Below are 25,873 nucleotides of genomic sequence, written 5' to 3' on the forward strand. Positions count from 1 at the left end.
AATTTATTTTCAGAATGATCAACTAACTCAACTCAAAAGCACCTTTGAAAAAAAGATGCAAAGACAGCATGAACTGAGTGAGGTCAGTAATATATGTTTTGTAACTTGATTTATACAGTACATCAGCTTTTTTAAAATTTCCTCTAGGCTAAATTAACACTATGGCAATTGGATGAAAGAATTCAATTTCAATTCTGATGTAGAGATATTTGTTGCACAGTATTTTGGTTTGCTAGATATTTATTGTTGTTAAATGTTTATGCACAGATGTATAATTAAAGTTTAATTGCTTGCAGCAGATTTATTGGATAGTGTTATAATTTTGACTAGTCTTTAGAACAATCATATACCATGCTCATGTTTCACAATGTGAGAGAAATAACCAGCCTTTTACTGTTATGCATGCCCTGGTGAAACAGTTAAAGCAGTCGACAAAGGGTTGATCCAGCTGTTCAGTCTCTCCATTGGCCTTCAGCAACATCAGTCTGACCTTTTCCCCACCCACTCCCAATCTCCTCTTGTAATTATTTCAGATAACCAAACTATTACCGTTCTGCAACTAATTGTATTGAAGTTACAAGTCTAGTATTTTCAATATCAAAATAAGGGTGTTGAACGGGTCTAGTGTTTTATATCAGTCTTCTGAGTTTGGTACTTAGAGACAATATAAGTGAGTAATCAGTGATTTTAGGGGAAGGTGGAAGCTGGAGAAACAGGGTGGTTTAATGAGGTGGTGGAGGAGTTGAACTGCTGGCCAAACAGCAGCTGATAAAGGCAACACCTACAGCTCCAACATCTCATTGACTGTTTCCTCAGACTTCAATAAGGTGTCTCACCTGTGAACAAAGAGAACATGCAATTGGAGCTGTGTTTACTGCAGTAAAAATGTTGTGAGCATGTGTGTGCAGTGAATAGGCTAAATGTGTGTGCAGTGACATATAGGCTAAATTAATACTATGGAAATTTATTTGGATGAAAGAATTCATTTGTCATTTATTCCCTCCTCCCACCCCGTTGGCTGAGGACTGATTTTTATCAAGGGCATTCAGTTATAGTACTAGTCCCGGATTTGAACTATCAAAGAATTTTATAAAGGGCATACTGATCAGCCAGCAGCTTTGGAGTAAATGTATGTTTTTAATTGCCATTTTATATTGCTCTAGAGTTGCAGCTTAAGTGCCCTGCAAGCCAGGTTGAAAGTTGCAGCTCATCAGGCAGAAGAGGAATCGGAAGTGATTGCTGAGGAATTCCTTGAGGGCAAGGTTGAAATAGATGATTTTCTCAGCAGCTTCATGGAAAAAAGAACAGTATGTAGCAAAATATGTTCTCTATGATTTTCTTGATCAGATTTTAGCAAATCTTTGATTTGAAAAGCATTTTTTTCACTGTTTGGTAAATGTGTTTATTTCCGGTGTTCTCCTATTTCATAAGGAAATAAATGACAAACTCTTTGGAATTGCATGCTTTTACTGCCCCTCACTTCTGATGCCATTAATGCGAAATGAGATTTCTAACAGAGTCATGTATGCAAATTTGTATTAAACCTGTTAAGGTTCACACAGTTTTGGAAAGCCTTGCTCATTGCAGCTTAGTAATATGGAGAAGCTTCTAAACATAGCAATGAAAAACTTCTGTCAAGAGTAGCATACATATACTAGTAATGTGTGTACAGAATCAAATTACATCAAATTGTTTTATAAAGTAGACACAAGTGGAAAGAACACTAGTCATTTATTGTGAAGATTCCAACAGCAAGAGTGGAGCCAAAACAGATGGGGGAAGATCTTTAATACATTTTCTTGCATCTGTATTTACTCAGGAGATGGACACGAGTATAGAAGTGAGGCAAAGTGGCATCAACTTAATGGACTCTGTACAGATTACAAACGAGGAGGAGTTTGCTATGCTGATGCAAATCAGAGGAGATAAATCCCCAGGCCTAACAAGGTGTTCCCTTGGACCCTACGGAAGCAAATGCAGAAATTACCGGGGCCCTAGCAAAGATTTGGAAAGGTCCCACACAGGAGATTGGTCAAGAAGCTTCAGTCGTTCGGCATTCAAGATGAGGTAGTAAATTGAACTAGATGCCAGCTTTGTGGAAGAAGCCAGAAAGTGGTAGTAGATGGTTTGTCTCTCTGACTGGAGGCTTGTGACTGGTGGTGTGCCGCAGGGATCAGTGCTAGGTCCATTGTTGTTGGTCATCTGTATCAATGATTTAGAGGATAATGTGGTTAACCGGATCAGCATATTTGTGGATGACACCAAGATTGGAGGTGTTGTGGACAGCAAGGAAGGCTATCATGGCTTCCAGACCGATTTGGATCAGCTGGGGAAATGGGCTGAAAAATGGCAGAAGGAACTTAATGCAGACACGTGTAGAATCAACCAGGGTAGATCTTACATAGTGAATGGTAAGGTGCTGAGGAGTATGATAGAACAGGGGGATCTGGGCACACAGGTCCGTAATTCATTGAAAGTGGTGTCTCAGTTAGATAGGGTTGGAAAGAAAGCTTTTTGCACGTTGACCTTCATAAATGAATGTATTGAATACAGGAGATATGTTGAAGTTGTATAAGACATTGGTGAGGCCTAATTTGGAGTGTTATGTGCAGTTTTGGTCACCTACCTACAGGAAAGATGTAAACAAGGTTGAAGGAGTGCAGAGAAAATGTACAAGAATGTTGCTGGGTCTGCTGGATCTGAGTGATAAGGAAAGATTGAATAGGTTTGGATTTTATTCCTTAGAACATAGAACACTGAGAGGAGGTTTGATAGAGGCATGCAAAATTATGAGGGATTATAGATAGGATAGATGCAAGCAGGCTCTTTTTGCTGGGGTTGGGTGGGACTACAACCACAGGTCATGGGGTAAGGGTAAAAAGTGAAAAGTTTAAGGAGAACATGAGGGGAAACTTCTTTACTCAAAGAGTCATGAGAGTGTAGAATGAGCTACCAGCACAAGTGATGCATGCAGGTCAGTTTCAATATTTAAGAGAAGTTTAGATCATTGCATGGATGGTAGGGGTATGGAGGGCTGTGGTCCTGCTGCAGGTCAATGGGAGTATGCAGTTTAAATGTTTTTGGCATGGACTAGATGGACCAAAGGGCCCATTTCATTGCTGTACTTCTCGATGACTGTATAAGAGTAATTAGTTTGTGTTTGAGCCCCAGAATTACCTATTTAGATTACTTCCCAACAGTAATCTTAAATTAATGTTTGCAGCAATTATTACATCTGTAATTCAAATCACAAGCTTCAAATAGAAAAATGACTAGTTGCCATTAAAATACGAAACTGTTTTCAATATGAAGTACTCATCCCAGATCATTCTTTAAGTGTTTGCGTAAGATCAGCCAGTAGCACTCACACCTACTGAGATGAAGTGCTTTGAGAGGTTGTTCATGGCTAGAATTAACTGCTGCTGCCTGAGAAAGAAGCTGGACCTCTGCAATTTGCCTCTGATCACAATAGGATTGCAACAGTTGAAATCTCCCTGGCTGTCCATTCAGCCTTGGACCACCTGGAAAACGGTAATACTTCAGGTTGCTGTTTATTGATTACGGTTCAGCATTCCACTCCATCACCCCACCCCCTCAATAATAATCAACAAGCTTTCAAAGTCAGGCCTCTGTACTTCCCTCTGTGACTGGATCCATGACTTCCTCATCAGGAGACCACAGTCAGAGTGGATCAGAGATAACATCTCTTTATTGACAGTCAACACAAGCGCACCTCGAGGATGCATACTTAGCCCACTGCTGTAATCTCTCTACACTCCTGATTGTGGGTAAGCACAACTCAAATAGCATCTATAAATGCGCTGATAATGTGACTGCTGTTGGCAAAATCTCAGATAGTGACGAGGTGGCATACAGGGGTGAGATAGATCAACTGGTTAAGTGGTGTTGCAATAAAGCAACATCACTATGATTGTGTACTTAAGGAAGGAGAAATTGGGAAATCACACAGTTCTCATCGAGAGGTCAGCTGTAAAAACGGTGAACAGCTTCAAGTTTCTGCGTGTCAACATCTCTGAGGATCATTCCTGGGCCAAATATATTGAGATTACAAAGGCATGGCAGAGGCTATATTTCATTAGGAGTTTGAGGAGATTTGGTTTGTCACCAAAGATTAGCAAGTTTCTACAGATGTAGTATGGACAGCATTCTGGCTGGTGGTGTACACTGTCTGGTATGGAGGCACTGATACACAGGATCAGAAAAAGCTGTAAAGGTTTGAAAACTCAGCCAGCTCCATCATGAAGGACCTTCACCATCCAGAATGTGCCCTTTTCTCCTTGCTGCCATCAGTGCAGAGGTACGTGAGCCTGAAGATGCACAATCAATGTTTTAGAAACAGCTCTTCCTCCTGGGTCATCCAGATTTCTAAATGGTCCATAAACCCACAAACATTACCTCACTATCTTGCTTTCTTTTAACTGTTTATTTCTATTATTTACATTATATTCTTATTGTAATTATAGTATTTTTTATGTATTGCTCTGTTCTGTGATGTTCCAAAGTGGAGGAGCAGGAAAGACAAATCCTGTGAGATTATTCATTTTACACTTAAACAAGTAAGGTTTTGAATTGGAACCAGTAACACGTACTAGGTATTGGAAGTGGGTGTGGAATGAGAAAGACAACATGACAACTGTGAGAAGTTCTAAACATTTTACAAAGTGTGATTATTTAACACAGAGATCATCAATCAAGTTTCTTATAAGAAAGAATCATAGAATTTTCCTTGTACCCACAACCTGCTTTTAGGGTCATGGAAACTAGAGGCACAGGCAGAGTCCTGAAAATGGGCATAGGTTTAGTTCTGAAATCCAGTTTGCAGACCCTGTGGATTCCAGCCTTTCATTTCATATTTTGAATATGCTAAAGGATTCTGCCATCACCATCCTGTCCACCGTGTGTTTCAGACTCCATCGATCTGTTGAATGAAATAACTTTCCTCCAGAAATCTCTTCTCATCTAGTTTCTGATTAATTTAAATATCTGCATACTACCATAAATTCCGGACTATAAGCCGCTACTTTTTTCCCACGCTTTGAACACTGCGGCCTATACTACGGCTAATGCATGTTTTTTTTTCATGCCGCCAAAAACATTTTGCCTCGTAACAGTAGACCAATAAAATTGATGAGTAGTTCACAGAGGTCCAATGAAATTGTACGATAAATCAAGCGCACTTTCACAATTAAATTATTGTAAATCAGTCATTTGTACTCACCCTCATCAACATGGAAAACACTCGAAGAAAAGCATATGATGCAGCTTTTAAGTTAAAGGCCATCAATCTGGCGGTTGAAGAAGGAAATCGAGCTGCTGCACATAATCTTAGCATAAATGAATCGATGGTGAGACGGTGGAGATGCCAGCGTGAAGAACTGAGTCAATACAAAAAGACGACAAAAGCTTTCAGACGTAATCATAGCAGATGGCCCGAACTTGAAAACTTTCTTGAAGACCAGGTTAACACACAGAGAGCAGGCGGCCGCGGTGTTTCCACCGTGGAAATCAGACTGAAGGCTAAAGCAATCGCCACCAAAATGAAAATCGAAGATTTTAGAGGTGGGCCATCGTGGTGTTTTAGATTTATGAGACGAAAGGGCCTGTCCATCAGGGTACGCACAACTGTGTCAGCGGCTCCCTCCCGACCACGAGGAAAAACTTGCTAACTTCCGCACATTCACTCAAACAAAGATAGGAGGAAGATGAAGAAGGCGATCAATAACTTTTCCTGGTAGGCTGCAGTATATATATATTTTTTTTTACCAGTCGTTAGGAGATATTGGAATGTTATTCGTGCACTGTTCAGTAAAAAAGTATACGCAACGTAATTTGTGTGTTACCGATACGTATGTATATTTAAAAGTAGCTGTGTTACAGGCACTGTTCGAAAAAAAGCATTTGCAATATGTATTTGTTTATGTTACCATACGGATTTAATTAAAAGTTAAAAAATCCTCACGTATAATATCTTTCTGTGTAAATATCTCATATTACAACGTGGGACACCTGCGGCTTAAAATCTGGTGCAGCCTGTACAAGTACAAAATTGATTTTCTTTCTAAAATTAGAGCGTGCAGCTTTTAATCAGGTGCGCTCTGTAGTCCGGAATTTACGGTAGTTCTTTATTTCTTTGCTATGTGAAGTGGGTACTTCATGTTTTTCATTTCATATGCCCCAATTAAATCAAACTGTAGCAACCCCAACCTGGCTCATCTGTCCTTTTAATGAACTCTTCACCCTGAACACCTTTGTGTTTCTTTGTGCTCTTTCAGAAAAACCTAGTACAATGTTTTCTCTAAAGTAGTGTTCCCTATTGTTTCTTTCATTATAATGAAAGCATGTTAAATTGTTTTACAATGTATATAGATTGCTTTATTACTTGGATATGTTGTTTTGAAATGCAAATTAATTCACATGAAAATTTAAAATCCTGTGGGTTTTCATCCTAGCATTTTTCTGATCAACTTGTTATCATTTTGCTAGCCAAAATTTTTCTATCAGAATGATCAGTTCTGCAGCAGCTGATTTAATTAAATAGTGCTGTCCTAAGACTTTTGTTTTATTTTTAAAAAAATTAAAAGCACTTGTGTTTATAGTGCAGCTTAACAGGAAACATTCCAAGATGTTTCACAGGAGCTTTATTCAACACAATTTGATACTCAGCCACATAAGGATGGTTTAAAAGAAGTGAGAGAAGTTTGAGAATAAAATTCCCAGGATCAAGGCCAACAGAGCTGAAGGGGTAGAGGCATGGGGAGTTCTCCAGGATTTTCAGACATGAAGGACTGAAGACAGATGTGCAAAACCATGGTAGATTTCGTGAAAGTATCCCACCGTATCCATTAGTATCAACCTTTTGCCCATACTTGGCCACAGTTTTGTATAAATTGTGTCTCTAAAGGCATCAGGAAATTATCTGCATTGGAAGTGGCTGGAGAGAAAGAATATTTTATATTTTAAACTGGCAGAAAGGACATTAGATAGTTAGCAGTTTAGTAGGGTGGGTGTGGAAAGATGTCGATAGAAGGTCTGAAATATAGGGTGAAGGGACGCCATCTAATGTAATAATCCAGCACAATTAAGACTTTAAGAAGGGAGTGTGGAAACCGGGGCCTCACTGAGTGTAAGATAACAGAGAAACATTAATGGTAGGCCAAATGCCAAACCATTGGGATTTGCATTTTTACAGTATTTGAATATTGCAATGTAGAATTGCATTCTGGTCCCCGTTTAATATTCCAATTCTTGCATAAGATTAGTTTATTCTGAGAATGCCTAGCATGAATGTGGATGCTTTTATAAATTAACCACTTTCACATATTATAAAATTGTTTCTGTTGCTTCAGCTTTGTCATTGCCGACGAGCTAAAGAAGAGAAGCTTCAGCATTTGATGACACAACGTGGGCAATTTCACACACTATAGGTGAGGATTTTAAAGGAGAAAAACTGTTTTACAAGTTCATTAAGGTAATTCAGACTGTTTCTGAATGGAGAACTGTTGCTGTATTTGATCATATCACATGCTACTTGATGTATTCAAACTATAAATTAATATAAATCAATATACAGCATAAAGGAAAAACAACAGTAAATGATGCTTCTACTAAAATACCTATAAAAACCAAAGATTAGCCTAAGGTTATTCTGTATATTAAAACATCATAGTATGGCACTACATAGTGCCTCAGTAGTCTGTATTGTACAGAATTGAGTTAAATGGATATAGCCCACAAGACTTCAAATTATTTAATTCCCTGCCCCCTGCAGTAGCATTTATCTGCCTGTGCAGCCCTCAACCTTCAAGACTGGACACCTGTGAAACTCTGCCCTGAGTTTATCAGTTGCCAAAACTGTTATGAATGCTTGTGAATAGCTTGGATATTCATAAGCATTCAGAGAATAATCACAACCTGTCTAACATTTTTAAAACAAAATTATTAATACTATGACATACAAACTCTTTAGTTAACTCACTAAAATCTTCAGTTGCACAAGTACCCCTCTGAACTTGTACTGGATGGTCTAACGTGGGTTTAGCAGTTTTAGCCAAACTGAAAATGCAGACTTCTACAGCTTTCCCATTTATTAGGCTTTGTGAAGAGTTCACCAGCACAGGTATCTGGCATCCAGCACTCAGATTTATCACGTCATCGAAACATACAGTGAAATGCATTGTTTGCATTAATAATCAACACAACCCAAGGATGTGCTAGGGACAGGCCACACATTCCGATGCCAATACAGCATGCATACAACATTCAACGAAACAAACCCCTTCTGACTTCAACCTCTTGACCTCATTGACCACTGGGTTATCAAACACCAGACTTGCACAGACCTCTGCTACCAGCATTTGCTAACCTGGGCCATCATCAGCCCTTGTGCATCCTTTCTGCACAGCATATTGGTATAACACTGATTGCTGCTTTGAATTGCAGAATATACTCATATTCCTGAATTGCTCCGGCAAAATCTCATTAGGCCAAATACATACTAATCTAGATTGGCAAGAGGAATGTGCCACACGGAGTCATCCACTTCCATGAAGGTTGGTCTCCAAAGCACTCTGAAAGGCTGTAGTATGCCCTCTTTTTAGGAAGAGCACATTTGCAGATACCTGCTGGTAAATTTCAGCAAGGGATTATTCCAAATATATTTTGGCACATCCTCCTATGACATTTAAAAGCATATATTCAGTTTTTTTTTGTTCCACTTGGATAATAAAAGCCCTGTTTTTTTTTTAAATATCTAGACCTCTTTGTAGGACAAAGAATAAAAATGAGGGAAGAGTACAAGGGAGTACACAACTACACCTTCCAACTAGTCTCTTCAAGCATCGTCCAGTATCCTGCATACATCCTTGGGTTATGTGATTGTTAAAGCAAACAAGGCATTTCACTGTTTATCTGCACTTCAGTTAAGTTTCACTCACCATAAACTGTTGACTGTTCTGAAGATAATATGAAATGAGATGCATAAAATAATGAACCTACTAATTTGTTTACAATTAAATAATTAAACTATTTGATTGCTACATTATGTAGCTTCTGGTCCGGTGTCCTTTACATATTTTCTCCCTTACCTATTAGGAACAATAGTTAAGTTAGTTAAAGTTTGTCCCGAGCCTTATAGGCTCATCAGGCCGAGACTCTCTCCCCCGCCCGCCCCCCCCCCCCCCCCGATAGGACGCCACTCTATCACGAGGTTAACCCCAGCATTTTGCCAATACCCATTTTCAGCTGGGTGGACTGGAGCAATGTGTGGTTAAGCGCCTAGGACACAACACGCTGCCTTGACTGGGGCTCAAACTCACGACCTTCAGATCTCTAGTCCAATGCCTTAACCACTTGGCCAAACGCCATATTAGGAACAATAACTTTAAAATTATGTATGTTTGTGATCATTAAAGAATTAAATTTGTACCTCTTGGACAGTGCTGCCATTGCCAATGGGTTTTATTCCTCTCTCTACAGCTTTATAATTGACACACTGCAATTCCTGCGCTGGGCAAGATGGCACATGTTGAACCTACCAAGTTAAAATTAATTGCATGAAAATGTATTTAACAATCTTTTGAAATTATTTGTAAATTTACAATTTCCAGTATTAAATTGTGCTTCTAAATTACCTAAATTTGTTCATATTTTGTTTCAATATTCTATTCCTGTTAAATTTGTATATGTAGATTGAGTTTTTGAATTAAATATTTAATATTGTATATAATAACCGTATGACTGCTTTACTAATGAAATATTTGCACAGTTTTCACTGGTGAAGTTTATTAAGGTGAAGTTTTGTATTGATGTGGCATTCCATACCTACACATGAATTCAGTCATATCCTTCAAACAGTTGTAATCTATACAATTTAGTTCAGAATTTCTAAAGAGGAATCTCTCATTGTTTCAATTGTTACAAAGTAAGACTGCCTACATAAGGATTTATTTTTACATTAAGGATGGAAATGCCATAATTTATTATATACTTCACTTTTGTATTACTCAGTACATTAAGCATATCATAGTATTTTACAATAACATTAAACATTTTATTTACAGAAAGCAAATGCAGCAGGATTGTCTGAAATTATAAATATTTGATATTATTTTAAGGAATAAGATCCCAACACTATAACAAATCTTAATTCATGCTGAGATTTCTTTGTGGGTTCATGGTGCATAATTCAAAAGTAGCAGATAGAAAAAGTAGACAAACGGCTTGACACTGAAAGTGAGTGTACTGGTATGTTCTGCACTTTTGGAAAAAAAATCTGCTGTGAGCAATACTAAAATACTAATGTCTATTAATTCAATAAGTTCATAATTAATGTTTTAATTTGATCGTGAAACTTGGCTGGAAAGTAACCTTATTCATGAAAAAAGTGGTGGCTATCTTGCATCCATAATGGGTTAGTCTTTTTAAGCCTATCTTTTGTCCAAAGAGAGTAAGAGGTTGGAGATGGTAAGATCAAAATGACCAACATCAACTAAATATTGAAACAGCGAAAGAAAATACCAGACTTTCTTTACTAGACTATGCCTTTCAATTGTGACTCATCTACTAAATCAACTAGGTAATGACCTGGTTTTCCTGGAAAGGAGGACTTCAATGACCTTATATTTTGGGTCATTTAGCACTGACTACATTTTGTAAATTTACCTAAATCTTTAAAATGTTACTTTGCAATTTCTAATAAATCCAGTTTTGTGGAAAAGAAAAGAAAATGTGCAAAAAAAGAAACAAAGATTTTAATTAAGTACACAAACATAATAGCTAAAAAATTATAGCTCTGATTACAATAAATTAATTCTTTCATTTGATTCCTTCTGTGACTATAGTTACACAAAATCTAGAAAAATATTCAATTGATTATGTTGGTTCTGTTATAATTGGAGAATTTCTACCTAATTAAAGTAAAAACATAAGTTATTTGGTTTTAAGTTTTTTTTCCTTGCCAGCAAGGAGACCATTCAATAAAATTTGTCAGCTACCAATTCTCTTTAGTGATTTCATTTACAGCTTTAGAACTGTTGAGATCCAAAACAAATTAGTCATATGCTGGACAAGTTCTATGGTTTATAGATTTAGTTGAGCAGGTAGGCCATGCCTTCTGCTGCTTAACTGATCTCAAAGAAAATGCTTTGGCTTCTGTTATTGACCTCACCAGAACAACTTGGCAAAAGAAATACATAGAATCATAACATATTACTGGATTAACTCTGTGAACAGAGCAGTATAGGGGATGGGGAGGGATTATTGACATTTCGGGTTGAAACCCTGCATCACAATACATTCCTTCCCCTCACCCCAGCCACAGATGCCACTTCACCCACTGAGTTCCTCCAGCATGTTATTTTGTGCTCCATATTCCAGCATCTGCAGACTTGTGTCTCCACTGAGAATCTTAGTCTTGGCAGAAGTTTTTTTTTAAATGATCATACCTTTATGGCTTGCGTAGACCTTGGCCATGAAGTAAATGTAACAATTTCCCCTCTTTATAAAATAGAAGCTGGAAGAATAAATAAATTTGGAGAGAGAAAAATAAAATCAGCCTGGGCTCTCTGTTCATTCCAACCAAAAATAACTGGTTCACGATTTGCTTTGAGACAAGATAGGATTAGAAGCTATAAATGACCCCTAAAAATCTACAAGTGCCTTATACTATGTAGTGGCACATGATATATTACACCTTCTCTTTGCAAACTGTCTTTTTTTTTAATCAAATTGTACTAGGATCTCAGGCAACAGCAAAGGCAACATCCTCAGGGTACTCTGACAGGTTTTTGCTGCTCTCTTCACTAGAGAGGAAGTCTCCCCCACTTGGTGATCTGCAGTTCAAGTCAGCGACACCCGACTCCTGGTCACTGTTAGCAGAAAGATCAGTGTCTGAATGCTTCATGCTATGTGTTAGGATCATAGATTCTGAATCTTCATGTCCTTGTGAAGGGCTACAAGAAGTGAATGGTCTGCCATTGTCAATATAATCCTGAGGGGTGTTGGCTATATGTTGATCAGAGACCGAAATTTCCATCTTCTGTGATTGCTTAGTTTCCTCACTTCTGTTCTTCAGATGGAATTTATCTTGAAGTTGTAATTTCTGTTAAAATAATCAAAGTTTCATGTCAAAAAAAATGGTACTTAATACTAAGCTGCTATTCAAATTGAAGCACAGGAATTACAATCGTAATAAGAACAATTTTACAGCATCTTAAGTAAACATTGTAGGAGCATACCCCATTTTTCCATTGGTTTTATGAGTAATTGCCAAATAATTGTACTGATATTTACCAAATTTTTTAAAAATCTTTCTCTACTTTTACCCATGAACCAATCCCCATTAAGATGTTTACCCTAATTTTCAATATAAAAAGCATTATCTGTACTGTGTCAAGATTGAGCACATTTATCCTATTATCCTATTCTACTGAGCAGCTGTGGGACATCCTTCCTGGTTCCATGGTACCTTCTGTCATTTACTTTCTACTTGTGCTTTAGTTTGAGAGTCTTAACTACATTAAAAGTACTAAACCGTTGCTCTCTTGATATTGTTCAATAGAAGTAAATCTTTCAAAGATGTTACAGTTAGATGGTACAGCCAATTGCAAGCTGTACTTGGGAAGGGAAGGCCAACGACTATTCCCATTCAGGGATTTGGAAAAGGTACAGTGGGACATAAACGCAAGTCAGTCTGGAAATCCAAAGCAATGCTCACAAAATGCTGGAGGAACTCAGTAGGTCAGGCAGCATCTCTGGAAAAGAATACAGTCGATGTTTCAGAACAAGACCCTTCTTCAGGGCTGAAAAGGGGGAAGATGCCAGAATAAATAAGTGAGGGGAGGGGAAGGAGGCTAGTTAGAAGGTGACAGGTGAAGCCATGTCGGTGGGAAAAGTAACGGCTGGAGAAGGAGGATTCTGATAGGAGAGGAGAGTGAACCATGTAAGAAAGGGAAGGAGGAGGGGACCAAGGGAGAAGTGATAATAGGCAGGTGAGAAGAGGCAAAAGGCCAGAGTGGGGAATAGAAGAGGGGAGGGATTTTTTTTTAACTAGAAGGCGAAATCTAAATTCATGCGATCCGGTTGGAAGCGACCCGGGGGAATATAAAGTGCTGTTCCTTCACCCTGAGAGTGGCCTCATCTTAGCACAAGAGAAGGCCATGTCAGAATGGGAATCGGATTTAAAATATTTGGCCACCAGATCGTTCCACTTTCGGCAGATGGTGCGGAGGTGCTTGACGAAGCAGTCCCCCAATTTATGGCAAGTCTCACCAATGTAGAGGAGGCCATATCGGGAGCACCGGACACAATAAACAACCCCAGCAGATTTGCAGATGAAGTATTGCTACACCTGGAAGGATTGTTTGGGGACCTAAGGGAGAAAGTGAATAGGCAGCTTGCAGGGATAAGTGCTGGGAGGGAGATTAGTGAGGAGGGACAAATAGAGAAGTGAATCATGGAGGGAACAATCCCTCCGAAGAGCGAAGGGGATGGGGGGGAGAGAGAGTAAAGATGAGTTTAGTGGTACGATCCCTTTGGAGATGGGGGGAAGTCGTGGAGGATGATAACATAGAACACTACAGCACAGTACAGGTCCTTCAGCCCTCCATGTTGTGTCAACCCATATAATCCTTAAAGTACTAAACCCACACTACTCCATGACCCTCCATTTTTCTTTCATCCATGTGCCTCTCTAAGAGGTTCTTAAATACCCCTAACGTTTTAGCCTCCACTACCATCCCTGGCAAGTCATTCCAGGTACTCACAACTCTTTGTGTAAAAAAACTTAGTCCTGATGTCTCCCCTAAACTTCACTCACCTAATTTTGTACATATGCCCTCTTGTTTTTGCTATTGGTGCCCTGGGAAACAGGTACTGACTATCCACCCCATCTATGCCTCTCATAATCTTGTAGACCTCTATCAAGTTCCCTCTCATTCTTCTACGCTCCAAAGAGAAAAGTCCCAGCTCTGCTAATCTTGCTTCATATGACTTGTTCTCCGAACCAGGCAACATCCTGGTAAATCTCCTCTGCACCCTCCCCATAGCTTCCACATTCTTCCTATAATGAGGTGACCAGAATTGAACACAATACTCTAAGTGCGGTCTCACCAGAGATTTGTAGAGTTGCAACATGACCTCTCTACTCTTGAACTCAATCCCCCTGTTAATGAAGCCTAGCATCCCATAGGCCTTCTTAACTACCCTATCAACCTGTGCAGCGACCTTGAGGGATGTATGGATTTGAACCCCAAGGTCCCTTTGTTCATCTACACTCTTAAGTAACTGACCATTAATCCTGTACTCAGTCTTCTGGTTTGTCCTTCCAAAATGCATTACCTCACACTTGTCCAGATTGAACTCCCATCAGCCATTTTTCTGTCCAACTCTACAGCCTGTCTATATCCTCTTACAACCTTTGACAACCTACAGCTCCATCCACAACTCCTCCAATCTTCGTGTCATCCGCAAACTTACTCACCCATCCTTCCACCTTTATATCCAGGTCATTTATAAAAATCACAAATAGTAGGTAGGGGTCCCAGGACAGATCCCTGCGGCACTCCAATAGTCACCGACCTCCAGGCAGAATACTCTCCTTCCACAACTACCCTCTGCTTTCTTCCTTTAAGCCAATTTTTTATCCAAACAGCCAAGGTTCCACTTATTCCATGCCTCATGACTTTCTGGATGAGTCTCTTGTGAGGGACCTTGTCAAATGCTTTGCTAAAGTCCATGTAGACCACATCCACTGGCCTACCCGCATCAATTTCTTTTGTTACCTCTTCAAAAAACTCAATCAGGCTCGTGAGGCACAATCTTCCCTTCACAAAGCCATGTTGACTATCCATGTTGGCTGTACTTCTCCAAATGCTATCTTTAAGAATCCTTTCCAATAGTTTGCAGACCACCAACGTAAGACTCACCGGTCTATAGTTCCCAGGTTTCACCCTATTACCTTTTTTAAACAAGGGAACTACATTTACCATTCTCCAGTCCTCCGGCACTTCCCCTTCAGCCAAAGAGGATTCAAAGATCATAGCTAATCTCCTGCAATCTCTTCTCTCAATTCCCACAACAACCTGGAGTGTATCATATCCGGCCATAGGGGACTTATCAATCTTAATGTTTTTAAGAAGATCCAGCGCTTCTTCTTCCTTAATCTCCACATTGTCCAGCACACAGGCCTGCTCAATTTCAACCTCATCCTGATCAAGATTCTTTTCACTTGTGAATACTGAGGCAAAGTATTCATTTAGGACCTCCTCAACCTCCTCCGCTTCCAGGCACATGTTGCCCTCTTTATCCTTTAGCGGTCCCACCTTCATTCTCGTCATCCTCCTATTCTTCACATATGCATAGAACGCCTTGGAGTTCTCCTTAATCCTACATACCAAGGCCTTCTCATGCCCCCTTCGAGCTCTCCTAAGTCCTTTCTTTAGATCCTTCCTGGCTACCCTATATTTCTCATGAGCCCCTCCTACTTCCTGCTTCTTATATCTAACGTATGCTTCCTTTTTCGTCTTGACGAGTTGCCTCACATGTTTCGTCAGCCACAGTTCCCTTTTCCTACCATTTTTTCCTTGTCTCAGTGGGACAAACCTATCCTGAACCCAGCTCAAGTGGTTCCTAAACTTCTCCCACATTACTTCTGTGCTTTTCCCTTTGAACATCTGTTTCCAATTTACTCTCACTAGTTCCTGCCTCATCCCTTCAAAGTTAGCCCTTCCCCAGTTAAGCACTTTACCATTTCATCTGATTTTATCCCTTTCCATAGCTATGCTGAAGCTAAAGGAGTTGTGGTCACTCTCACCAAAATGCTCCCCCACCAAGAGGTCTGTCGCCTGACCAGGTTCATTACCCAGAACTAGATCCAGTAAAGCCTCTCCTCTCATTGGCTGGTCCACATACTGTGTCAGGAATCCTTCTTGAACACACCTGACAAATTCAGCCCCATCTATCTCCCTTGCACCCAGGAAGTGCCAGTCAATACGAGGGAAGTTGAAATCAGCCATAACTACTACCCTGTATTTCCTGCACCATTGTTAAATCTGCCTGCTTATCTGCTCCTCGGTGTCCCAAGGGCTATTTGGGGGCCTTTAGACTACTCCCAGCACAGTGATTGATCCCTTCCTATTTCTGACTTCCACCCAGACCAACTCCGTGGACACTCCCTCTGCAGCGTCCTCCCTTTCTATAGCTGTGATACTATCTCTGACCAGCCATGCCACTCCTCCCCGCTTTTCTACCTCCCATCCTATTCCTTTTAAAACACCTGAACCCCGGGACCTGCATCATCCAATCCTGCCCTTCCTCCAACCAAATTTCAGTAACAGCCACAACATCGTAGTTCCACGTACTAATCCATGCGAAGTTCATCCTCCTTGTTCCTAATACTAACATTGAAATAGACACATTTCAACACCTTTAACTGGCTACAATTATGTTCTGTCCCCTGCCTGTCCTTCCTCATCAACTCAGAACTCTTAGCATCATGCCCTTGTCCTTCTACCTTAATCCCTGCACTCACATTCTGATTCCCACCCCCCTGCCAAACTAGTTCAAACCCTCCCCAACAGCTCTATCAAACCTGTCCGCCAGGATATTGGTCCCCCTGGGATTCAAGTGCAACCCGACCTTTTTGTACAGGTCACACCCACCCCAAAAGAGGTCCCAATGATCCAGAAATCTGAATCCCTGCCCCCGCTCCATTCCTTCAGCCACGCATTTATCCTCCACCTCATTTTATTCCTATTCGCACTGTCGCATGGCACAGGCAGTAATCCCGACATTACTACCTTTGAGGTCCTGCTTTTCAACTTCCTTCCTAACTCCCTGTAGTCTTCTTTCAGGACCTCCTCCCTTTTCCTACCTGTCATTGGTACCAATATGTACCACGACATCTGGCTGTTCTCCCTCCCACCGCAGGATATCTTGGACATGATCAGAAATATCCCAGACCCTGGTACCTGGAAGGCAAACTACCATCCGAGTTTCTTTCCTGCGTCCACAGAATCACCTGTCAGACCCCCTGACTCTAGAGTCCCCTATCACTACTGCCTTCCTCTTCTTTTCCCTACCCTTCTGAGCCACAGGGCCAGACTCTGTGCCAGAGGCACGGCCACTGTTGCTTCCTGCAGGTAGGCTGTCCCCCCAACAGTACTCAAACAGGAGTACTTATTGTCAAGGGGTACAGCCACAGGGGTACTCTCTAGTACCTGACTCTTCCCCTTCCCCCTCCTGACTGTGACCCATTTCTCTGTCCCCCATGGCTCCGGAGTGACCACCTTCCTGTAACTCCTCTCTATCACCTCCTCACTCTCCCTGACCAGGTGAAGGTCATCGAGCTGCAGCTCCAGTTCCCCAACATGGTCCCTTCGGAATTGTGTCTCGATGCACCAGGTGCAGATGTGGCCATCCGGGACACCAGGAGACTCCAGGACCTCCCACATCTGACACCGACCACAGAAAACTGGCCTCACACACATACTACCTCCTTTTGCAATCAACCACTGCCTCGCCTCGTCCCATTGAGCCAAAGCCACTCTGCTGCCTCTCACTCCGCTGCCCACTGGATATGGCTGCCTTCTTTTTAAACTGTTTGCGCTCAACAGGCAGACGTCATGCGCCTGCGCAGTCTGGCCTCTCTCTTCCCCCGAGAACTCAAAATGTCTTCCCGCTGGAAATCCTTAGGTGCTCTCCCACTGCCTTCTTGTTCTGATGTGTTACATGCAGAGCCTCATGGGATGGTAGGTAAGAACAACAAGAACTATCACTGTTAATGAAGCAGAAAGACGGGGTTAGCACAAATGTTTGGGAAATGGAGGAGATGTGGGTGATGGCAGCATCAATAGTGAAGGAAAGGAAACTCTGTTCTTTAAAAAAGGAAGGCATCTCTGGTGCCCTAGAAAGAAAAGCCACATCCTGGGATCAGGTGCTGCAGTGACGAAGAAACTAAGTAAAGGGAATAGCACTTTTACAGGAGATAGATTTTTACTGGAATAGAGGGAAATGTTTGGTAAAGGATAAAAGAACTAGCATGTGTTTTAAACTCACATTCTAGGATGTGGGCCTTGCAGGGAATAGTTCATCCCCAGCTGTCATAAAGCTGGAGTTAGTGAGCCATCTTGTACTTCTTTAGTCCTGCTGGTGTCATTATTCCCACAATGCTTTTGTAAGAAAGGAATGGTGATATTACAGCATGGCAGGTTGGCATCTAGCTTTGAAGAAAAACCTGCAAGTGGTGATCTCCCATCCCTGCTTCTCTTGTCACTGAGGATGGCCAATATTTGACCTTCCCTAGTTGCCACTGTGTGAATGTGTCTAGTTGAGATACTGACTAATAGTGGCCTCCTAGGATGGAACAAAATACTACAGCACAGAAACAGCTTATTCAGCCCACTATGTTGTGCCTATCCAATTAGTAATGAAATGGAAAACCTAACTAATCCCCTCTGCCTACACAATGTCATGTCTTTAAATATCCTTCACATTCATTTACAGATCTAAATTAATTTTAAAAGTCTCTAATATTTTTGTGTCTACCACCACTCCAGGAAGTGTATTCCAGGCAACCACCATTCCCTGGTTTAACTTGTCCTTCACATCTTTGAAATTACCCTTCTCACCATAAAGCCATGCTGTCTGATATTAAACATTTTAACCCCAAGAGAAAAAAAGATACTGTCTACTCTATGCCTCTCAGAATCTTATAAACCTCTATCAGATCTCCCCTCTGCCATTCCAGAGAAAACATCTGAAGTTTGTCCAACAACACATGGCCTCAAATCCACACAGCATCCTGATAATCCTCTCCGATGCCTCAATATCCTTGCTATTATGGGGCAACTACAACTGTATACAATCATCCAGATGCGGCCTAACTAGAGTATTACAAAACCAATTTTTATAACTTACTAACTTTTGAATTTAATGCCTCAACTAATAAAGGCCAGAGGCCATGCACCCTCTTAAACACCCAACAATCTGTGTAGCCACTTTCAGGGAGCTATGAACTTGGTTTTGGACTCCACAATCCCTCTGCTCATCAACACTGTTAAGGGTCTTACCTTTACACTGTCTCCTTACATTTGACCTACCAAGGTGCATCCCTATTGTGTGCTGCACCTACAGCTGACCTTCAGTACCTTGTGTAAAACTACTGTCTAAATGAAATACAGAGCAAATTGGAACACTACCAATACTGTAAAATAGTGTAGTACTGTAGTTCCTAATGGTTATCAACAGAGGAACTCATCTGCCATATTCTTCTGGTTGACTAAATGAACAAAATCAGTGCAGATAATGGACTGCGTTCATACAATGCTTTAGACTATTGCATCTTCCAAACCTTCATTTTCATTGTAACATTGAAGATGATTGTCAATTCCTTTGTAATTTCTAACTTGTTAAAGTAATGAAATTATTTCATTTTCTCTCTTGGCCATTTCTGGCATCTCCAAGCCTGAATGCTTGAAACGACAATGAACAAATTCAGTACCAAATTCCCTTACTGCTTATTTCTTGTCAACTATCAGTGGGAAAAATCACACTGCTTTGTGAACACCTGCACACACAACTAATGCCATTTAAAACAGATAACTCTAAGCATGTCTAATGGTCACACAAACGCACATGACTGATGCTAATTAGAAACTGTTCTAATTAGAAATTAAGCTACGTAGTGTCCCAAATAAATGAAGGGAATCCTGGTTACTTTCTTGATTTGGTTTTTGTTCTTTAAGAGTTGTCCCAAATAAGTGGCTGCCCCGATTAACCAATAGCACAATTAACCAGAATCCACCGTACACGTATGTGATGGTATGTTTCATCATCAGCACAATGGTTAAAAGGGTTCAGCCAGGGGTTCCCAACCTTTTTTATGCCGTTATCCAAGGGGTCCATGAACCCTGGGTTAAACTATCAGTAAATACTTCTCTTATGGCTAGGAGGGTGATCTTGCTTAAATGGAAGGAGGATGCCCCCCCCCCCACACATGCTCAATGGTTATCTGATGTTATGTCACGTTTAAATCTACAGAAGAGTCGTTACTCGATTTTTGATTCTAACCAAAATTTTCAAATGTTATGGGGACCCTTTCTGAACTATTTTAAAAATCTTTGAATTGTTACTAAAATGCAGATCTGGGCTATTATTATAGAACACTATATGGTAAACAGCAACACACACAAAATGCTGGTGGAACACAGCAGGCCAGGCAGCATCTGTAGGGAGAAGCGCTGTCGACGTTTCGGGCCGAGACCCTTCGTCAGGACTAACCGAAAGGAAAGATAGTAAGAGATTTGAAAGTAGTGGGGGGAGGGGGAAATGCAAAATGATAGAAGACCAGAGGGGGTGGGATGAAGCTAAGAGAGTCCTGGACTATTCCTCTTCCCACCCTGACTCTTGCAAAAAGGCTATCCCCTTCTCACAATTCCTCTGTCTCCGCCGCATCTGTTCTCAGGATGAGGCTTTTCATTCCAGGACGAAGGAGATGTCTTCCTTTTTTAAACAAAGGGGCTTCCCTTTGTCCACCATCAACTCTGCTCTCAAATGCATCTCTCCCATTTCCCGCACATCTGCCCTCACCCCATCCACCCGTCACCCCATTCGGGATAGGGTTCCCCTTGTCCTTACCTACCACCCCACCAGCCTCCAGGTCCAACATATAATTCTCCGTAACTTCCGCCACCTCCAACGGGATTCCACTACCAAACACTTTTTTCCCTCCCCTCCTTTCTGCTTCTCGCAGGGATCGCTCCCTACGCGACTCCCTTGTCCACTCGTCCCCCCCCATCCCTTCCCACCGATCTCCCTCCAGGCACTTATCCTTGTAAACAGAACAAGTGCTACACCTGCCCTTACACTTCCTCCCTCACCACCATTCAGGGCCCCAGACAGTCCTTCCAGGTGAGGCGACACTTCACCTGTGAGTCGGCTGGTGTGGTATACTGTGTCTGGTGCTCTCGGTGTGGCCTTTTATATATTGGTGAGAACCGACGCAGACTGGGAGACCGTTTCGCTGAACACCTATGCTTGGTCCGCCAGAAAAAGGAGGATCTCCCAGTGGCCACACATTTTAATTCCACGTCCCATTCCCATTCTGATATGTCTATCCATGGCCTCCTCTATTGTCAAAATGAATCCAAACTCAGGTTGGAGGAACAACACCTTATATACTGGCTGGGTAGCTCCAACCTGATGGCATGAACATTGACTTCTCTAACTTCCGTTAATGCCCCTCCTCCCCTTTTTACCGCATCCCTGACATATTTAGTTGTTTGCCTGTTCTTCATCTCCCTCCGGTGCTCCCCCCGCTTTCTTTCTACTGAGGCCTCCCGTCCCATGATCCTTTCCCTTCTCCAGCTCTGTATCACTTTCGCCAATCACCTTTCCAGCTCTTAGCTTCATCCCACCCCTCCGGTCTTCTCCTATCATTTTGCATTTCCCCCTCCCCCCACTACTTTCAAATCTCTTACTATCTTTCCTTTCGGTTAGCCCTGACGAAGGGTCTCGGCCCGAAACGTTGACAGCGCTTCTCCCTATAGATGCTGCCTGGCCTGCTGTGTTCCACCAGCATTTTGTGTGTGTTGCTTTTTGAATGTCCAGCATCTGCAGATTTCCTCGTGTTTGCACTATATGGTAAAGTACTCCTTCCTTTTTCCTCGTTTTTTTCCAACCAGCTTTGTCTTGGTAAGGGGTGTAGATTTTTTTAAATAATAAAATTAACCATACTAGTGTATTTCATTACTCAATTTATTTTATTTGATTGATTATCAATATGGGATACTGTGATTGTATGCATTTTGTGCTATCTTATTTTGATTTATAATTAGTCTCCTTATAAATTCTGTATTTGTGTATATGAAGTTTAATAAAAATATTGGAAAAAGAAAAAGAAACTATCAATAAAGGCTGCCTAGGTTTTAACTGCATTCCTGTGAGTATACAACATTATAATCCAATCAAACTCTTTTAACAATGAATAGAATAAACCTGAGCAAAAAGGTGTTACAAAGTTAGGGCCAGGTTGTTCATGGGCACTTCCAGAATGCAAAGGATATCAGAAGTTAAGATTGGCTCACCCTATGACTAATGAGGCTTGACCAATGAAAAATTCCAGTGCTGTCATTGGTAGATTTTTATCGGTCAAGATCATTTAGGGTTAAATAATCAAGTTAAGCAGAGTGTGTTAAGTTATTGACCAGCAGCTACCTAAATGACTCCTGAAAAGTTTGAGGGACTGGGTGACTTGCTCCATTTTCACACCGTCATTTAAGGTATATTTCTAACTTTTTTGTAAAGCTCCAGCAATTGCTTAGGTATGGAGATTTACACACAAATAATATCTATTTAATTGAATTCCAAAAGAGTGACCAGCTCTTTTTAACCAACAAGAACTGTATTTATATTAAAAAGGGCAAACATATATACTGACATTGCCTTTTTTAGGATTAAATACCTTCTGGATAACATGGAAAAACTTCTGCTCATCTATCACAATCCCCCAGCAATATCAAGCACTTATCAGCAATATTAGCAATATCAGCAGTATCACTGGCACTTACATGGCGCCATCAGTAATTTCCACTATTGCTCACTTCATAACTGCTGATCATACATTTACTTAAAATAAGAACAAATCCAACCCTGACTTTCATGGAACATCTCTGATCTGTTGACTAACTCCATAGTTACATTCTCCTTTTTTTTTAATTTCTCTATCTTAACCATAAACTCCTGTGGTCATTTATCAATTTTAAAAATGTACCTCCTCCAACATTACAAGTTCCTCCTCCAGCTGTTGGGTTTCCTCTTTCACGGCCATCAAAAACTCTGTAACGGACTGTCGAGGATGCATCCCCTTTTCAAACCGGTTGTACATACTCCTCCAAAATCTGAGTGAAACAGTGCTTGTAATTAGTATTTCCAAATGCAAAAAATTAATTGAGACAATGTTTTCAACTTAGAAAATGATGAAGAAAATGTTCTAAAATGAGATTTTTTTTTAAATCCCAGCAAATGCTGAAAATTTGAAGTAAAAACAAATAATTTTGGAAGCATCCAGTGGGGTCACACAGCCTCTGTGGAAAGAGAAGAGTTACATTCCAGTGCTGGTGAAGGGTCTCAGAGCTGAAATGTTAATCTTGGTTCCTTCTTTCCACAGATGCTACTTGACCTCCTGAGAGTTTTCAGTATTTTCAGTTTTTTATAGAATTCTGAAGTAATTTTTTGCAAAAGTCTGTAGATAAGAAATTGAGTTGGAGCAATAATTTGTAAAAAAAAAAGTAAGATTGTGCTAAATCTTCCATGCATATGTAGTATCTATAGGAAGTACAGCTTCAGGAAAGCAACATATATCATCCAAGTTCTCCACCATCCAGACCATGCCAACTTTTCACAGTCGTCACTGAGCAGGAGGTACAGAAGCCTGAATTCCCACACTACCAGATTCAAGAACAGCCACTTCCCTTCAGCTGTCTGGTTCTTGAACCAACCCTCACAGCCAAACAAAAGTGTGGAATGAACTGCCAGCACATGTGGTGCTTGCAAGCTCAATTTCAACATTTAAGAGAAGTTTGGATAGGCCCATGGATGGTACGGCTATGGAGGGTTATAGTCCCAGTGCGGGTCGATAGGAGTAGGCAGTTTAAACGGTTCGGCACAGAAATGGGCTGAAGGGCCTATTTCTATGCTGTACTTTTCTATGTCTCTGTAACTCTAACAACCATCTCAGTGTAGCAGCACCATGACCACTTTGCATTATAAGTGGCTCTTTTTTGTTTTAATGTTCTTTCTTGCATATGGTTTATTTATGCTTTTGTTGTGAATGCTATGTATCTGATGCAATGTGCCTGTGCTGCTACTGAAAGTAAGTTTTTCATTGCACCCATCCACGCATTTGTGCATAATAAACTCAACTTTGACATATTTCCTATCCGTACTTCATATTCTGACTTCCATATTTAATGCTTGCCTTCTCCAATATTCCATTAATGCCTGTTTTATCCAGGATAGCTCACTGATGAATCCAAATATAATCATGTTCAGTTTTCCTAAATTCAATGATAACATTAGGACAAAATGGGAAATTTTGTGAAACCATTTACAAACGTCAAACTTAGTCTCAGTACCAAGAATACCAGGATAAATTCCTTACAAGGCTGTTCTTTGTGTGAATGAAAAGATGTATGGTGACTTTTTATTTTGTATTTGTATTTTTTGGATTATATTGACAATGAAATATTCAGTTGTGAAACTATCAGTTCATTGAGGAATGAATGAAAACTGTCTCTAAAGTCCTACAATTTCACAACATTTATTGACAAAATCAAGAGGAGTCAACTCAGTAAAAAGGGCTAAGAAATGACATTAATAATGTGCTCATCGATGTCTCATTACTCATGAGCAATTTGGGCAGAATCTCCCAGGAGTAAAAAAAAATTAGAAAATGAACTTAGAATATGTACCCAGTTACCAAAAAAAGTGTTAGTGTTACCGAAACTACGATAGAGATGACTAAGCACTATTAACCATACCATGTGAAAAACTTGACTCACAGTTCAGAATTTAAACAAGGAATCTAAACTGCAACTTTAGTTTGGTGCTTTTTAGGTGGCTGTTCTAAATAGAAATGAAACACAAGACACATCTGAATGGATACAATAAATCTCATTACAACATATGAATACTTGCAAATGGTTTCTCACTTCAGCTATGTCCACACTACACCAGATAAATCTGTAACTGGAGCTTTTTCTCTTTGTTTTTTCCCTCCATCCACACTAAAATGGCGTTTTCGTCCCCCGAAACTGGAGCTTTTCAGAAACGCTTTCCGGAGTGTGTATTTTTGAAAATGCCGGATTGGCCGGAGCAGTGTGGATGGAGTAACCGGAGAAAGCTGAAAACGCTGTCAGACGGCAGCGTGCTATTTCATTGTTTTCTTGAACGCAGCCTAACAACTTCAGAACAGACGGCACGAGACTGATGCCAGAAGAGTTAGAAGTGTACTCACTAAATACTTTGACCCATAACTTACTGAATAAATAAATATACTGTATTCACTTTGCCCTGTTTTCTGTCCTTGCTCATATGAAGGTGGTTTACCTATTTATGCAAGTACTTCTCTGACAATAGATGTGTAACAGCCTAATGTAACATTGTATGGAAATACAAGATAATACTGATGCAGACGTGTTTCATACATTTAACAAGGTGCTTTATTAATGCAACAGAGTTAGTCAGTTTTTCAAAGTCGTTGTCAGCCGGGTCAATCTGTCCGTGAACTCCCGGTCGGTTGCCTCCGTACGCTCCAGTATTTGTTTTTTTTTTACTTTTAAGTTCTCCTACGCGAGAGCCAACAGCTGTCCGTCAATTTTAAGTTTTTCTAGTCTGTAACTACACAAACGTACACTTTTACGGCGAAATTCGACACGAAACATGTCGCTTGTTTTCGGTAGATGTGTCCTGCACATGCGCAGGAGGAGGAGATTCGCTGAAATCTCTGTTTCAATGTTTTTAAAAATGCACAGTGTGGACGCCTATTGTCTTATGCGAAACCAGCGTTTTCAAAATTATCCAGTCTATTGTGGATGTAGCCTTCAAGGCTGGCCAGAAGGTGTGGAATCTCCACTCCTCACCATCATAACGGCTCATCGTAAACAGCTCATCATACTGCTCTTTCTAGATCATTGTTGTGTACATATCATCTAGAGCATTTTCTTTCAGAACACAAGTAATTCAACAACAATTCATTAACTGTCAAGTGTTTTGAGGCAGTTTGATATTACAATACAATATTAATGCAAGGGTTCCCCTTTGTAATTTGTCCTCAAAGATGCTGAGGCAAGGTAATAAT

At 40.5% G+C, this 25,873-nt stretch overlaps 2 protein-coding genes across 6 annotated transcripts in view; one reads left to right on the forward strand and one right to left on the reverse strand.

Moving 5' to 3' along the window:
• vps37a (VPS37A subunit of ESCRT-I) overlaps positions 1 to 9,688 on the forward strand; it is a 35,671-nt gene extending 25,983 nt beyond the window's left edge. Inside the window, exons 8-11 of one of the 3 annotated variants that reach the window (XM_059989281.1) lie at positions 14 to 82; positions 1,164 to 1,307; positions 7,368 to 7,445; positions 9,496 to 9,688. In XM_059989281.1, coding sequence (XP_059845264.1) covers positions 14 to 82; positions 1,164 to 1,307; positions 7,368 to 7,445 — 291 coding nt within the window. In that variant the 3' untranslated portion in view covers positions 9,496 to 9,688. Of the gene's footprint in view, positions 1 to 13; positions 83 to 1,163; positions 1,308 to 7,367; positions 7,446 to 8,774; positions 9,150 to 9,495 lie in introns of those variants that run through there. The other 2 variants (XM_059989279.1, XM_059989280.1) reach the window with 2 other exon arrangements.
• Positions 9,689 to 11,133: 1,445 nt separating this feature from the next.
• The window catches only part of mtmr7b (myotubularin related protein 7b), a 63,348-nt gene continuing 48,608 nt past the window's right edge, over positions 11,134 to 25,873 (reverse strand). For 2 of the 3 annotated variants that reach the window (XM_059989275.1, XM_059989277.1), the window contains exons 10-11: positions 22,787 to 22,913; positions 11,134 to 12,118 (exon numbers count right to left, since the gene is read on the reverse strand). In XM_059989275.1, coding sequence (XP_059845258.1) covers positions 11,759 to 12,118; positions 22,787 to 22,913 — 487 coding nt within the window. In that variant the 3' untranslated portion in view covers positions 11,134 to 11,758. Of the gene's footprint in view, positions 12,119 to 22,786; positions 22,914 to 25,043; positions 25,050 to 25,873 lie in introns of all 3 variants that reach the window. The other variant, XM_059989278.1, reaches the window with a different exon arrangement.

The sequence above is a fragment of the Hypanus sabinus genome, chromosome 14 (genome assembly GCF_030144855.1).
Source record: "Hypanus sabinus isolate sHypSab1 chromosome 14, sHypSab1.hap1, whole genome shotgun sequence".
Lineage (NCBI taxonomy): Eukaryota > Metazoa > Chordata > Chondrichthyes > Myliobatiformes > Dasyatidae > Hypanus > Hypanus sabinus.